This window comes from Solea senegalensis, linkage group LG16 (genome assembly GCF_019176455.1).
Source record: "Solea senegalensis isolate Sse05_10M linkage group LG16, IFAPA_SoseM_1, whole genome shotgun sequence".
In the NCBI taxonomy this organism is placed as follows: Eukaryota; Metazoa; Chordata; class Actinopteri; order Pleuronectiformes; family Soleidae; genus Solea; species Solea senegalensis.
Genome location: NC_058036.1, coordinates 8,697,230 through 8,713,643, shown reverse-complemented (window position 1 = coordinate 8,713,643; position 16,414 = coordinate 8,697,230). Strand labels below are relative to the sequence as shown.

Below are 16,414 nucleotides of genomic sequence, written 5' to 3'. Positions count from 1 at the left end.
AGCAGTCGTTGCGGCTCTAGCTCAGATATTTTCTGTATTTATGTGCAACAAAGTACATATTATACACATCTGTCCTGCTTTTTAAAAGCATGTTTCTGAGCAGCTGCTGTGTGTCATAAAAAAAGCTTCAGTTGACACAGAAATGGAAGTTTCCTCAGCTGTTTTGCCCAGAGCTGACTGTGTGTGACTGTGTGTGACTGTGTGAATGTGTGAATGTGTGATTGTGGGTCGGTGCAGAGCTGCAGGTGCGTCCTGAGAGACGCAGGCTGTGGTTTTGCACTTGTGTCGTTTCAGAGAACGTTGTGCAGGATGCGCTCTGTGACCACATCCGCTGCTCCGCTGTCGCTCTCTGCTCCTCTGCACACTTTCAAACCCTCCGCTTTGTGCTTTCTTCACACAACACAAACACAAACGTTGACTTGGACTGGTTCTATTTTGACAATTACTGAGTTTGTTAACACTTCACAACATTAGTAAATCCTGTTTTAAGTGTTTTAACTACGAACTTTAATGATATTCAGGTTAATTAAGGTGTTAATTGATGCGTTTTTCAAAGTAATGGTAACACAACCAAAGCACTTAAGTCAAAGTTAAGTGATGCTTTGTTTTACACTTTACAAAAAGGATAAGGAGGAGCAGCAATAACAATAATAAATATAAAAGAGTTAAGTGAAACTGTCAACTGTTACAGATTACCTTTAAGGAAAGACATTTCCATTTATTTAAATCAGTTGCGAAACAGTTATTATGGACATTAACAGCAGCTGTATATGAATAAATAATGTATGGTAAAGTGTTACCATGAGTTTTAATGTTTTTTTTTTATATAGAACTTTCAACGTTTTATACCATTTCTGCATTTTCATACAAATAATAATGAAAAAGGAAAATGAGTTTCAGCCCAAATCAGTAAAGCGATCTTTATTTGTTAAGCACTTTTCATACGAATAAAGTGAAACACAAAGGAAAGAAATACATAATACGTTTTTCTTTATATAAGTGTAAAATCAACATGTAGACAAATAAGTATAAAACAAATTCAGGAGTTCTAAGAAATCAATCTAACGGAATATTCTTTAGCTTCTTTTTTTGTCCTTTAATTGTATATTTTCACATAAATTACACGGATATGAGACAACAGGTGCTTATACCCAAGTATTTTCAGTAATGAATCATATTTCATTTTCCAGAACTGTGTTCTTTTATCACCTGCATCCATTTCTCTTTTGTTTAATTGTTTATTCCGTTGACATTACAAACGCCATAGGTCCTCCATTTGTTTTTGTCAGGAAACCAAACACATTGGATAAAAAAGAGACAGAGGGGATTAAAAACTACATCTACAAATTAAAAACTACAACTTTCCCCCAAGAGAACGAATGTCTCGGAAAAGCTGTAAACTTGTTTATTTCTATTTATATATATATATATATATGTGCTTTACAATAAAAAAGAAAAGATTACAGCCGCAGCAGCATTAAAGACATAAAACACTATAAAAACATTTAAATAAAGAGGCAAAAGAAATGAAAAGAAACTAAAAGTTGCAGTTATGTCTGATAATAATTTTAGTGTGGTGAGAATCTACCACTCATTCAATTTCATTTTCAATGGAAACTCTTTGTTTTAAACTCATTAGATTTCACCCCGATCTAATCCAGATTACGGATTGGGCTGCAATTTAAATGCAACATGGTTCAAGTTCAGGTTCATGGTGCATAAATGCAGATGTCTGATGTGAAGAAAAAGGGACAAAATATTATCTGAAACACTTTTATTGAGAAGGAAAACACATTCAATCCATAAAAATCTGCTTGTTTGCTTTATTTGCAGAGTATGTAACAGGAAGAAGCAGAAAGAACGGGAGCGGAATTTAAATATCCCACTTATATACGTGTGGGATTATTCAGTCGTTCGTTGTCGTCTGCTCGTCTCTCAGCCGTTCTGTTTTCCACTTGAACCCTGAAACAATCACAGAGGAGACACCGTGTCTTCATTAGTCGTGAACTCTTCCATGGACTGATTTCTAAAAGGCTGCGTTTGGACAAACCTTAAGTTTCCAGACCAGAAACGCCACAAAGGCTCCGTAGATGCTGCTCTTGATGATGAACACGGTGTAGGAGAGTTTGGCTGTCTGTGTGGCCCTCAGGTATTTTTCTGTTAATGTTCACATGAGACACAAGTGTGATTCAAAGTGGGGAAAATCATCTGGTGGACTTTGTGGAGACAGTTGATGACATGAACAGAAGCACACAATCATATATTCACCTCTGATATGGAAGTCTTTTGGAGCTGGAAGAAAAATAAGAAATGGGATATAAGAACAGATGATTGTTTACATGTGTGTCCAGATCAGGTTGAGAGTATGAACATACCTTCTTCACCATAGATGTTGGCTTTATGATTGTTATAGTTTGTCCCATTGAAGAATGTGACGATACACTCGTATTCCTTCTCGTACCAGTCTTCGGCATTGACTCTCAGTCTGCTGCTGATCTTGTAGAACTCGCCGTCCCGTGCGGCAAAGCTGTCAGTCGCGACCCCTGTGGTGACCGCCACCCCGCCAGACTCCCAGGACACGCTGATGTGGTCTGGGTAGAAGTCACTGGCCACACAAAGTAAAGTCTTCTCCTTTTCTTCAGACTTCAGGTTCAGACACTGTTTTGACGACGGCCTAAACACTTCCACCGTTGGTTCTTTGACGTCATACTCTGCAAAACAAACACGATAGAAAGACCAAATCATAACATTTACCACACACGCGATGACAGCAAAGAGGCAAAAATCATCCCTTCACCTACAATTTGATCTTAATTTAAAGTGTTGTTGTGTTTTTAAATCTGCAGCATCATGTATCCGTGATAGAAAAATGTCCAACTTTGAAATGGAGCAAAGAAACCGGAAAAAGATTCACATGTCAGCAAGGACTTATTAACTCATTCATAAACAACACAATTTATTACTACTATTCATATATTTTACACAAAGGCAGGTATTAATAATTATAAACTGTAAAAGTATAAACAGACCCTGAAAAGATCTATAGGAGAAAATCACTAATACACCATTTTATCTTAGAGTAAGAACCTCGTTATAAACCCTTTATGAATCATTAATAAACAAAGTGGCATGAGGACACGTCACGAGACAAACAAGCTTCTTTTTCTTTCTTTTTTTTACAGGTCACACAAACCACACACTCCCCGTTACATTTTACACAATCTGCACATAAATTTAAAATGAATGTCACGATCTTACCAAGAACAGTTAGTCTGGTTCCCTCGCCAAAATAAGCAGGATACGATCCAGAGCACATTGTTGACTCACGGGTGAAAAACTGACCAAGTCAACAAACTCCTATTTCTCTACTCCTTATCAATAAGAATGGAACTATTCTTCATTAAACACTTTTTTACGCCTGAAATGTGTTTGTTTTTCTACACATTGACACTTGTTCTGTATCCGAACGTCCTGTTTTCTTATAATTAACAACACTTTTGCACAATTAGGTGAAGTTAAAGGTGAGAAATGAAGTCTAGAACGTGTTTTCTTACCCAACACTGTCAGTTTGGTGCCACCGCCAAAGTAAGCTGGGTTGTAGTTGTTCACACTGATACGAGGCTACAGGAAAAGCGGTTTGTCTCGCTAAGCTTTAGACCGACTCTGTTCTCTTTTATCACACAATAAAATGTGACATGAAGTGTAACTTTGAAAGTCTTTTACTCGTCTTACCTAAAACAGAGAGTTTAGTTCTGAATGGAAACTCACAGTAAGAACTCACGCTCGAGCCAAACGTTATAAATACTTTTGTTTCATTTCAATCCTCATTATTTTCTAAATCGTGACTCTAATGTTGTAAGATGAGATCTTTTCTTACCTAAAACAGTGAGTTTAGTCCCAGCTCCAAAATAAGCCTCTGACTGGTAATTCACAGTATTCCACGAGCTGATAAGAACTCACGTTGACTGTCATATTCTGGGCCTTAAGCCAAATGTTTTATTGCCGGATGCTTTTCTTCAGCGGAAACACAGACAAAGCTTCTTTTTTAGTTTCTTTTCTAAACTGAATTCTTACATTTCTCTTCACGTCGGTGCATTTTCTTCACAATTAAATCCCAATAACCAAGTCCCTGTAACACTCAGTGTGGTTATTTCTTACCTAAAACCGTGAGTTTAGTTCCAGCTCCAAAGTAAGCTTCGCCGTACGAGCACAGAGACTCGCAACTGGAACAAAACCTCGTCCTGTTGCCTCTCGTGTTCACTTCCTCATCATTAAACCACCAAACTCCATCCACATCACATATAACGTGAACTAAAAAGACGGTTTTCTGACTTCAAACTGTTAGAACAGCTGAATGTACAGTGTCTGGAACCTTTAACCTTTTGTTAAAACCAACACCGACATCTTCTTTTCTGATGATTTCCTGCAAAACAAATCTGTCAAACACCGTTCCATTTAATTCAAACTCACCTAAAACAGTCAGTTTTGTTCCAGCGCCGAAATAAGCTTCGTACTGACACAGTGTTTGACGTCAGTGACCTAAAACTCCGAGTCTAACTCAAACTCTAAAGAACTCACAAAGCTGCTGTTTCTTTGATTTTTGTAATATTCTCTTCTTATAGACAACATGTTTTATAATTTCTTACCTAAAACGGTTAATTTTGTTCCTCCGCCGAAGTGAGCTTCATAACCACTGGACACAGTGGATTTGACTCACACTCAAAAAAACACCACGTTGTGTTTTCTGTGTTTTTTTTTTACCTGCTTTTAAACTGAATTCATTCTATTTTAAATGGCACTTTTAGTGAAACGTGGAATTCATGTCGCACTAAATCCCAATATTTACAGCATTTATGCAGCAAATCTGCTATTTTTGGGTCACTTAAGACGCCCAATTTGACTTATTTTTGACAAACAAACAAACAAAAAACTCCTATATTCCTATTTGTTGACTCACCCAAAACCGTCACTTTAGTTCCTTTTCCAAAGTAAGCTGGGTCACGATTGTCACAGTGCAAACGTGCTGAGCCTCAAACCTTTTCACTTCCTTTGTGTTTGTTCTCTCTTCATTACGCTTTTAGCAACATTTCGGAACACACACGCGGACTCTAAATCAACGTAATGCACAGTAATAAATGGAAATATTTACCTAAAACTGTCAGTTTGGTTCCTTTTCCAAAGTACGCAGGATCGTAGTTCACAGTGTTTTCTGCTCAGCTCAATATCTCAGGTTTTTTATATCTCAGGTTTTCCCTCCACCTTCACACCAACGTTTCTATTTTCTAAATATGATTGAATGAAGCGGAGCTTGTGTATTATTTATACCGTGACTCTAAAACAATGTACAGTAATATTTACCTAAAACCGTCAGTTTGGTTCCTTTTCCAAAGTACGCTTCGTTGGCAGTGTCACAGTGTAAACTGACTCAGCATCAAACTCTCCAGTCTGTCTTTACTAAAATCACTTTTAGGACATTTGCATCCATTTTTTTATTTATACCAAGTCTCTAAATTAAATGTAATACATACAAATAATCCTTTTCCCTAATTAAGCTTGCTCAGTGTCAGATTTCACTATTTTTCTCCACATTCACGCCAACATTTCGTTATTTAAAGTTTGTTTTAATGATATGAAACTTTAAAAGCTCACACTCACCCAAAACTGTCAGTTTGGTTCCTTGGCCAAAGTAAGCAGGAAAAGCAGAGTTCACAGTGTTTTCTGCTCAGCTCAATATCTCAACATGTGTGTTTTTCCACATTTCTTTGAATAAAATGAGGCTGTTAAAGCTCAGACTCACCTAAAACTGTCAGTTTGGTTCCTTCTCCAAAGTAAGCAGGATAAGTGTTGGTCACAGTGTTTTCTGCTCATGTCTATATCTCCGATTTCTTTCTTTTTTTGGTGCATTTAATCATTTTTCTCTCTCTCTTTTGTCTCTAAATCAAGGTGACAGTAACTCAGATGTAGTAATAAAATGCATATTTACCTAAAACTGTCACTTTGGTTCCTTGGCCAAAGTAAGCAGGATAAGTGCTGGTCACAGTGTTTTCTGCTCACGTCTATATCTCCGATTTCTTTCTTTTTTTGGTGCATTTAATCATTTTTTTCCCTGAATATACACCGTCTCTAAATCAAGGTGACAGTAACTCAGATGTAGTAATAAAATGCATATTTACCTAACACTGTCACTTTGGTTCCTTGGCCAAAGTAAGCCGGGTAATTGTTGTTCACAGTGTTTTCGGCTCAGCTCAATATCTCCGATTTCTTTCTCGTGTTTCAGCGTTTCCTTCACATTCACACACTCGACATTTCGGTTTTCGCGAGTATGATTTAAAGCTGTAAAAGCTCCCACTCGCCCAAAACTGAGAGTTTACTTCCTTCTCCAACGTAAACTTCAGATTCCCTGTCACACTAAACAGTCTGTCTTTACCAGAACTATATTTGATAAACTATTTATTCTCATTTTCTTCTGAATAAACAGACTCTTTAATCCAAGTGACAGTAATGAATAAAGCGTAATATTTACCTAAAACAGTGAGTTTGGTTCCTTGGCCAAAGTAAGCAGGCTGAGTGTTGGTCACAGTGTTTTCTGCTCAGCTCAATATTTCAGATTTTTTTCCCACTCGGTTCTTTTCTTCACATTAACACCAGCATTTTTTGATTTTTCACGCTTATATTAAACATGTTATTGAGGCCGTGGAAGCTCAGACTCACCTAAAACAGTCAGTTTAGTTCCTTCTCCAAAGTAAGCCTCGTTGATATTGTCACAGTGCACAAACACTGAGCATCAAACTTGGGAGTCTTTCTTTTTTTTTCACACTCTAAAGTGGAGTGATTTTCATGAATAAATCAGAAATAAAAGGAAATATTTACCTAAAACAGTCAGTTTGGTTCCTTGGCCAAAGTAAGCAGGGTTACCGTAGTTCACAGTGTTTTCTGCTCAGCTCAATATTTCACTTTGTCCTTCACATCCTGTGTTTAATAAAATGAGACTTACCCAAAACTGTGACTTTAGTTCCTTTTCCCAAGTAAGCTTCAGTTCCAGTGTCACACGTGGTCTAATAATCCAGGAGGATGAAGATTTAATCCTGCAGCACCAGCTCACATCACGTTCCACTTTGTGTGACGCTGAGTTTGAGTAGAAATCAAAAAGCTGGGAATGTTAAAAGTTTATTTATTGTTTAAAATCAAAATATTAACTGCACAATGTGTTTTTATCTTTAAATATCAGAGTAAACCTTCAGATTATTGATGTTTTCTACTCTGCTGTGTTCTTTAAGCGTGTACAATGTGTGTGTGAATGGGAGGAGGTTTTTGTACAGCGGCTCTATGGGAATATATCACTGTGCCCCCTGTCCCCACGGTGAAATAGCATCACACAAAAACCTGCAGTGTTTTTGTCATGGTGCGTATCTCAGCCTCCATCTGTGTGCAGGTGGCACTGCAGCGCCATGCACACACACACACACACACACACACACACACGTCTGCTGCTATTTCTGCAGCAGCTAAGAAAAGAAACAACTGAGAGGAAGGAAAAGAGCAAAATAGTTTTGTTTTTGTGTTTTTTTTTTTTTTCGTGGCCGCTCAGAGGAAGTGACATCACTGGCCTCTCAGGGGAGGGGAAAAATAATTCCTTTTACATTATTTTACATATTTTACATTACATTATGTTATATCACATTACATTATGTTATATTATGTTATGTCATGTCATGTCATATTTTATTATATTATATTATATTATATTATATTATATTATATTATATTATATTATATTGTATTATATTATATTATATTATATTATATTATATTATATTATATTATATTATATTATATTATATTATATTATATTATATTACATTATATTATTTCACATCACGTTGCGTTATGTTATGTTATGTTATGTTATGTTATGTTATATTATATTATACAGTACAATATTATATTATATTATATTATATTACATTATTTCACGTCACGTCAGGTTACGTTATGTTATATTATATTTTACAGTACAATATTATTTTATATTACATAATATTATATTATATTATATTATATTATATTATATTATATTATATTATATTATATTATATTATATTATATTATATTAAATTACATTATTTCACGTCACTATATATATATAATATAACATATTATGTTATATTATATTATATTATATTATATTATATTATATTATATTATATTATAGTATATTATATTACATCACATTACATTATAATTTGGGCTGCAACAATTATAATCAGTTATTAAATGAATCGTTAACTACTTTGATCATTGATTTTTGTGTGTGTTTCTTATAGGAATATGTCACCGATTTGCATTTCGCTTTGTAATACTAGAATAGGGGTAGTATTTTTGAAAAATTGTGCTTCCTATCCTCAGTTTCCCCTGAGTTGAGAAATATCTTCATTCTTTTTTCTGTAATGTGCCCACCAGTGACACTTGGTCCGAGGCTTGAAACTGCAACGCTAATTCCGCAGAGGGACGGGACCTCATTCTCAGAATGTAAACATTGTCCGCCATCTTTGCTAACAGTTACGCTAACAGGACCAGGTGTCGCTGGTGGGCACGAACAAAGAAAAGAATGAAGATATTTCTCGACTCATTTAACATTTAAAACAAACTTTGATTTTTCAGCTTTTTTAATATGAATTATTTTCTGTATTCTTTGCTCCGTGTAACAAAGAAATGATTGAAACAGAATAATTATTTGAAATCGTTATTTTGAGGGTTGGGAACAGAGTAACACTTTATGGTGCAAACAACTAATCCAATAATTGAGAAACAAATTGACCGATTAATCGATTATAAAAAATAAACCTACTAAACATCATATCATATCATAAATATTGTGCCAGATCACAACATGTCTAATATCATAGATATAATATAATATAATTATATGTTTTTTACTTCAATAATGTAGGTTAATAGACTGATTATACTATTATATAAGTTATAATAGAAGTCTCAAAGAGTGTAAAAATAATGATAGTGGAGTAGAAGGCGCAGTATGCACAAATAAATATAAAAAACATGAACTTTAATGAAGTTTTAATGAATTAAATTTGTTATTGCACATATATTAATCTGATACTATATTATGGCGCACACTATAAATACTGTGTAATATTAGTGTATTTGATGTCCCTATGAATTGAAACATACTGAATTAAAATTTATAAAACATATTTCACTCTCTAGCTTCATATCAAGTAAAAATATGTGTTTAATTGTGAAGCATGATAAGTATTTTTATGAGGTTATGACTTCTGTTATATGTACAGTATGAATACTTCTTTGCTGCTTTGAAATATTTTCATAACTCACATAATGATCCTGATTTTCCCCAAATCAGAAGATGATTTGTGTATGCAGTGCAATCTCCCATGAACCCTGCAGAGGTCAGTGTCTGATAACCTCTTATACTTTTATGCGAATTGTTATCTGGCTGTTGCACACTGAAATAAAATAAAATTGAAATAAAATAGTAGACACCATACTTGGCAAGAGCATATGAAACAGGTGAGAGAGTGTTCGGGGGAAATTATATTTACCATGTTAACAACACCTGCATGTTTATCTGAGCTGATCTGCTCTTTGTGGTGATGCAGCAATGTTCAATATTTCCTATTTTCATGTAAATCATTATTATTCTTTTTACTTCAGTGGAGAATTTGTTGAAATCATCCTGCTGTAAGTGCATATTTTAACATTTAATTGAGTGAAAAGAGTATCAATCAGGAATCAAACAATGCTTTTTAAGAAGCAAAACAGATATTGATTTAATCATTCAAGAATATTGTATTTTATTGTTACGCTTGTTCTTTGTGCTCTGTGATTTGATATATTTTTGGCTTCTTAAAAAGTGTTGTTTGAAAATATTGACACAAATCTAATTCCATAAAAGAGGGCCCCAAATGAGAGGGACTGAAATAAAATAAAATACCATAATAATAACAAACTTCCGATATGACAAGAATTACACAACTAACAACTACCAAGTACATATTATACATTTAAATAGAGCTGTAACTAACGATTATTTTCATAATGATTAGTCTGTCGGTTATTTTCTCAATTAATCGTTTGGTCCTTTAAAAACTTTAAAAAATGTTGATCGGTGTTAGTCAAACCTGGAAATTATGATGTTCTAAAATATCTTGTTTTTTAACATTAGAATGTATTTTAACATTAATAAAAATGTGACAGCATTGTGGATCTTAAAACCATAAACGTTGTATTTAAATTAGGACTGTTTGGTCACTGTGAATGGTGACGTCACATTCCAGTGCTTTTCTTGTTTTTTCGGCCAATCAGCTGCGAGTCACAGAGGAAACACATGGCTACTTAATATGCAGCCGCTGCCAGGCTGTTGCACTGGGCCTCGAGAAGCTGTACGTGTTTACCATGGAATAAAGATGAACAAGGAAAGGCAAGAAGAAGGAAACGCAGAAGACTGTACTTGTTAACGAAGACAGAGGCATGCCGACGCCGATATCACTTCTGCTATGCGAGTGGACGTTACGCTAACTCGTTAGCATTTAAGCTAGCGGACGTTATGCTAAAGCGTTAGCATAAAAGTTAGCAGACTTTATCGTTACAAACATTCTCTAGAGCTTATGTACAACAAACGAATGGACTATTGAGCGACCGAAAGAGAGCAGGACATGAGAATAACTGAACACCTTGAGCAGCGTGATAAGACAAAGTAGTTCTGAGACGACGTCATGACGCCAGCAACCCGACAGCACCCTGAACCTTCTATCTTCTTATGGGGTGAGTTTTCATTAACGTCGTTAATCTACGTTACGTCAATGTTTATTCAAAGTCACATACAGGGATTAAAAAATTGTTTTCTTGCTAGACACTGTCTTTTATTAAACCACTGTACGTTTCAGAACGTTATGTGGTTATTCACTAGCTCCAGGGCCGGCCCAAGCATTTATGGGGCCCAAAACTGAATTTGATTTGGGGGGGCCCTCCCACTATCTGAAATGCTGTGGTATTTACGCCAAACCAGTGTCACCTGTTTTTTGCATCTAACTTACTTCTAGCTCTTGTTTGTACCCAAATTTTAAAATACATTTATTGTAAGTCACTTTGGATAATAAATAAATAAATATATGTATATATATATACATATATACATATATATGTATATGTATATGTATATATAAATATGATTAACACTATTCAGATGTATCTAAAGATTCTTTCAAATTATAAAATATTTGTCCTCCCACACCCTATCGCCAGGGGGCCCCCAAGCAGCAGCTTAGTTTGCTTATGCCTCGTCCCGGCTCTGGCTAGCTCAGTATTGTTGTTTTGAAATGCAAAGGTTACACACATCAAAACTTGTGTTTGATCAGATGATCATATTATCAGCTACCAAACTGCTGTGCTTGAATAGTGTGTGAATGACACAGCTGTGTGTATGAAGTATTGACTGTGATGCTAATGATTTAGCAACTAGCTGAGAGTTAGCACATTCAGCAACAGACTGATCCATCCACATAACACCACAGAGCAACTTAAATGAATTTTATTTTATTTGATATTAGAAATATACTAACTCTTGGGTATATTACCTTTCTTGTTTTCATTTTTATGAAATTTGTATTCATATTTCTTTTTATTTTTCTCTGTTCTCTGTGAACCCTCTGGGACCTCTTCATAGAACCCTTGGGGTCCCTATAGCTTTTATGCTGTTATACGGTGTTCAAACTACTACAAAAGTTTATCAGGACTCTCACATTTTTGCAGTCAGTTCACAGTGAGATTTCGTCAGGAAGGGCAGTGGTTGTAGAGAGGTGTCGGGGGGTGGGGGGTTGTGGGGTTATGATTGTGTGTTGTAGCCGTTGGTGGCAGATTTTGAGGCCTTCAGAACGGGGGTAGGGGCCTGCCATCTTTGAAACAGACAAATGCAATGATTAATGTATGCATGGCCAGGATATAAAATCTAAAAATTAAATATTACAACTAAAAGTAGTCTCCTGACTAAAATGGACTATGCAACGATGAAACTGTATTTACTGCAACTGCACTGCAAACTGCTATTTCAAAAAGAAAAGAAACTGAAAAGAAAATTTGATTTTGCTGCCCTCTGCTCCTTCACTGAAGAAAACACAAAATAATATAGACTTGGTTTTCTTTTTCACATCATGGCCACATCTGACCAGTATAAGTGAAATAGTTTTACCATTCTGAAGCAGTGTTTTAAACATTTGCTGAAGTCCATTTTTTAATCTTGACCATGTGTGATAAACAAAAGTGTGTAAAGTAGTAGGGCCGGGCGATATGGACCAAAACTCATGTCTCAATATTATTTGTTCAAATGGCAATATATGATATTATAACGATATTTTGACAAAATGGGTAAATTGTGTAGTTTTAACTCCATGCCACAAGTACTCACCATCAACCATTTATTTAGGTTTAGTTTTGTTTTTTTGTTCAACAAAGCACAGCATATAACAACATATTTAAACAATAGTGTTGCCTGTTTGAAACATGTTAAGTATTATGTAAAAAAATAAAATCTACAGTGCAAATAGCCTACACTTATAGGCATAATTGTGCAAATAACAAAAAATGTAAACGAAAACAGGCTGACCCAAAAATAGGCCTACAGCTTCACAGTATTACATAGAAAACAGAAATATAATAAACCACAGGCCTACGTAAGCCTATATTCTGGTATAATAGGCAGGCATACCTCTGCAAATAATAAATGTACACAGTTGGGCAGGCCTCAATGGTAGACTATTGACCTGCACAGCTCACTGTCACCTTCCTCCACTGCCAGGGTACTCGTGCTGAAAAGATGAAGGACAGGTCTGACATAGGAAAGGGTCACATAGTACTCCCCTGACAAAGCATCCGTGAACTCCTGAAGGGGCTTTAGAGCCTTCTGGACCGTCTCCAGTACCTCAGTGCCCTGCCATGTGGGGACTAAGTGCCTGGTCAGAGGAGAGGACCTTGGTGATAGCCCCCTCTTGTTCCAGGATCCTTTCGATCATCAGCTACCTTGATCTCCAACGTGTGGCAGATTCTGTAATGTGCTGATGAGTTGCTGGACTTAAGAGAGCTCCCTCCTCCTCAGTCAGCTGTAGGAAAAGCCATTGACTATCTTTCTGCACAGGGAAATGGCCGTTGTGATGCGCATGTCATCCATCCCATGACCTGTGAGAATCAGAATCATAACTTTATCAGCAGAGTGCTTTCTTAAAAATATAAATATGGTTGATCTGCTTTTCAGTCAATTCCAGTCATCTAAAAACCCAAAGGCAATTTAAAAGTAAATAAAACTGGTGGTCGCTATAAAGGAAAGTCAAAGTAGTTTATAAAGAATGTGAGTGTAACTATATTTTTTTTGAAAAAACAAGAAAGAAAAATGTCTTTATAATGTAGAGACACTTACCAATAGCCAAATGAAGTTGGTGACCAAAGCATTGCATCCTCAGCCACTCATTCAGCTCCACCGCCTTGATGATGTTGCCCATGTTATCTGTAGTTATAGCTACGAGTCCCTTTTCCTCCAGCCCCCTGCTAGGGCATGTTGTAGAGCCTCGGCAATGTGTTCACCAGTGTGGTTGCCTGGAAAATAGCTCGTTTGGAGGCACTCTCCCAATCTTCAAAAAAGTGCACGGTTAAGCACATGTACGGCGGCTAGTCCACATGTCGGTTGTTAGCCCGAAATGCGTCACTTTTGCCAGTCTTTCCGCTAAATTTTTTCACAAAAACACATCTCGGGTAGAGATGCAAAATAATTACAGCTGGGCAATTGGTACTGTGGGTCAATTGCTTTCAACATATTGATGAAACCCTTTTCTTGACCACAGCTATAGTGACCATGTCCTTGGCAATGTGGTATGCCACCGCCTTTGTTATATCGCTTCACTTCTTACTTTTACAGTCATAAGGCACAACACTGAATAATGAAGCTTGCAACGATTCGCTTCGAGAGAGACAGACTGCGACTGCGAGCCCTCGGCCACAGCAGCACCACATAGTTTCATACTCTCTTCATACAGCAGTCGGTGGTTCTGCTGCAGGTGGCTGAAGAGATTTGTAGTGTTTCCACCTTTTGTTGTGACCTTTTTCATGCACGTTTTGCATATCACGTCGTTTTGCTCTTCGTCTGTAATTCGAAACCCGAAATACCTCAGAGACATTTTTCTTTTTCTTAGCCACCAACTGCTCACTCTCCACCAGCACCGTGTCAGCCATGCTTTCATCCAAATGTTTGTTGTGATGCGTAGCATGCGTGGCTGCACTAGGCTTGTAGATTCAGAAAGAAGCCGTCGGCCTTATAACATAGCATTCGCAAGGCAACTTAAAATGATATATAATATACCGGCATGGCGATATTGTCTCAGCTAGGGCTGTAAAGTCCCGGTCGACTGGTCGATTAATCAGTCGATACATTCTGGTTCGAGTTTTTGCTGTGTTCATTTCATACAGTCTATGGTTAATGTGATTTCATCTGGAGGAATGTACCGAGTGCTAATGGGGGTGTTTTCAGAGCACCCCTGTTCCACAGATCACAGCGTGTCCTCAGAGAACACCCCCCTTGTTTTCAGTATAAAGACAAAGATAAAGACTACAGAACGTCTGGTGATTTTATTTAATGTTGAGCAGTCCTCCTCTAAGATCCATGTCAAAGACATCGGCAGTGTGGCAGCATTTTACAAAAATAGATGGCGATAAAAAAGTAAAATGCAAAGTTTACCAGCAACAGTTTGCATATCACAGCTCGACTACAAACATATCATATAAAAGTGGTAAGCTAGCTTGTCTTCGTTATGTTGCTCCGTCCGTTTTGAGTACATGATCAAATCAGAATTGTCATATTTCAATATTTTAGTCTAATAATCATTGTGTCTCAGCTGCAAAGCTGAGCTCCTATGTTCAGTGGCGCTCTGTGTGAGGACATGCACAGAGACAAATAATCTAAATATTCCTGCTGATATCAACGTAGTATAGTATAGTATATAGTATATAGTATATTTTCGGAAATCATGCACTATGATATTGTGCAGATGCAAAACTCCTTTAGAGCCGTCAGGAAGGTCATCTGGCACAAAAATCTCTGAAAAATCAAATATGAGGATCATCCCCTGTGGTGACCACAAGAGAGGGACAAAGAAAGAAAAGAAACCGCACAGAACTTAATTGTGGCTGAGTGATATTGGTGACGAGTGAAAATATTGATTTTGTAATTATATCGTTGTTCTTCCTCTTGCGATACGATAATAGATATGTCAGGGCAAATATCAACATTTTAAGTAATAAATGAAGGCGCCTGCCAGTTTCACTTGCCAGGCTTTGCTTTGTTCTCTATGTTGTGAACAAATCCAGAAATCTTTTCATAGACATTTTGTTTTCTTCAGTGAAACAGATATTGTGGTTTATCGTTATATGATTGTCTTTCATTATATAGATGATTACAGAATCATTGTATCGTGATATTATTGGTATCGCGAACCGTGTATAGTATCCTGAGGTACCCTGTGATTCCCCTACTCACCATATTTCTAAATGGTACTGACTGCATCTGAGTTTTTTTATGTCATCTTGTGTTTATAAAGTTTAGGAAGCAACAACAGGCCTTTGTTTGGGATTAATTACTCAAAAGTCTGAAAAACTGTTTGCATTTGCATTGCGCTTTCCAATTTCGAATGTGTGCTATAAACACCTCAATAACCAAGACTATAAAGAATCACCCCATTTTTAATTTGGCATAATTAAAATCACTCTTTCTGTTGCTAATGGCAGGAGAGCAGTTCAAAACTTTTGAGATTATAATCCCACCTCCCTGCCTCATAGGTTCTTTACCATAACAACAAGGTTTTTAGTGACGGGTGACATCAAACCACATCACTGTGTACTGGCAGCACAGAAATAAACAGCAGTGTGCGATGTGTTCACACTCGAAATGATTAGTGCCCCTGTTGTTATGTCTTCTTTTGTCAGCTGGAATTGTTTCTCAAAGGATCCCTCATAGACTGGGGGGCTTTGTGCGTATCCATACCCAATGAGGGTCAAAGACAGAGTGTCCGGTAGTTGCTGATACCAGAGCATTAGCTGAAGGCTATTATCATTGTGACTGCAGTTGATCCTGACATCGGTTTTCTCCTTCACTATCTGAGGAGGAGATGGTTGAAATGTAACAGCGCTCACCTGACCTGTGGAGAAAGCAGATTTAGTTAATATAATTTATTCAGATAAAGCAATAACAATACAAGAGTCCAAAAAAATATATAAATGATTACTGTTTTGTAATTAGTGACACAGTAGTACATCTTACAGTGAAAACAGATGAAGAGAAAACCAAACGTCTGAGTAGATAAAGACATTGTCAGACAGTGATGGGAGGACAATTAAG

At 36.6% G+C, this 16,414-nt stretch overlaps 1 protein-coding gene across 1 annotated transcript; it reads right to left on the bottom strand.

Annotated features, from left to right (window-relative positions):
- Positions 1-1,759: 1,759 nt before the first annotated feature.
- Positions 1,760-16,414, bottom strand: LOC122783119 (T cell receptor beta chain MC.7.G5-like). The gene is made up of 8 exons (XM_044047760.1): positions 16,337-16,414; positions 15,911-16,214; positions 12,798-12,986; positions 5,359-5,420; positions 2,376-2,711; positions 2,269-2,292; positions 2,051-2,157; positions 1,760-1,962 (listed from the first exon to the last, which is right to left on the bottom strand). The coding sequence occupies exons 1-8, from the start codon at positions 16,383-16,385 to the stop codon at positions 1,936-1,938; spliced, it is 1,098 nt and encodes a 365-aa protein (XP_043903695.1). The 5' UTR covers positions 16,386-16,414; the 3' UTR covers positions 1,760-1,935.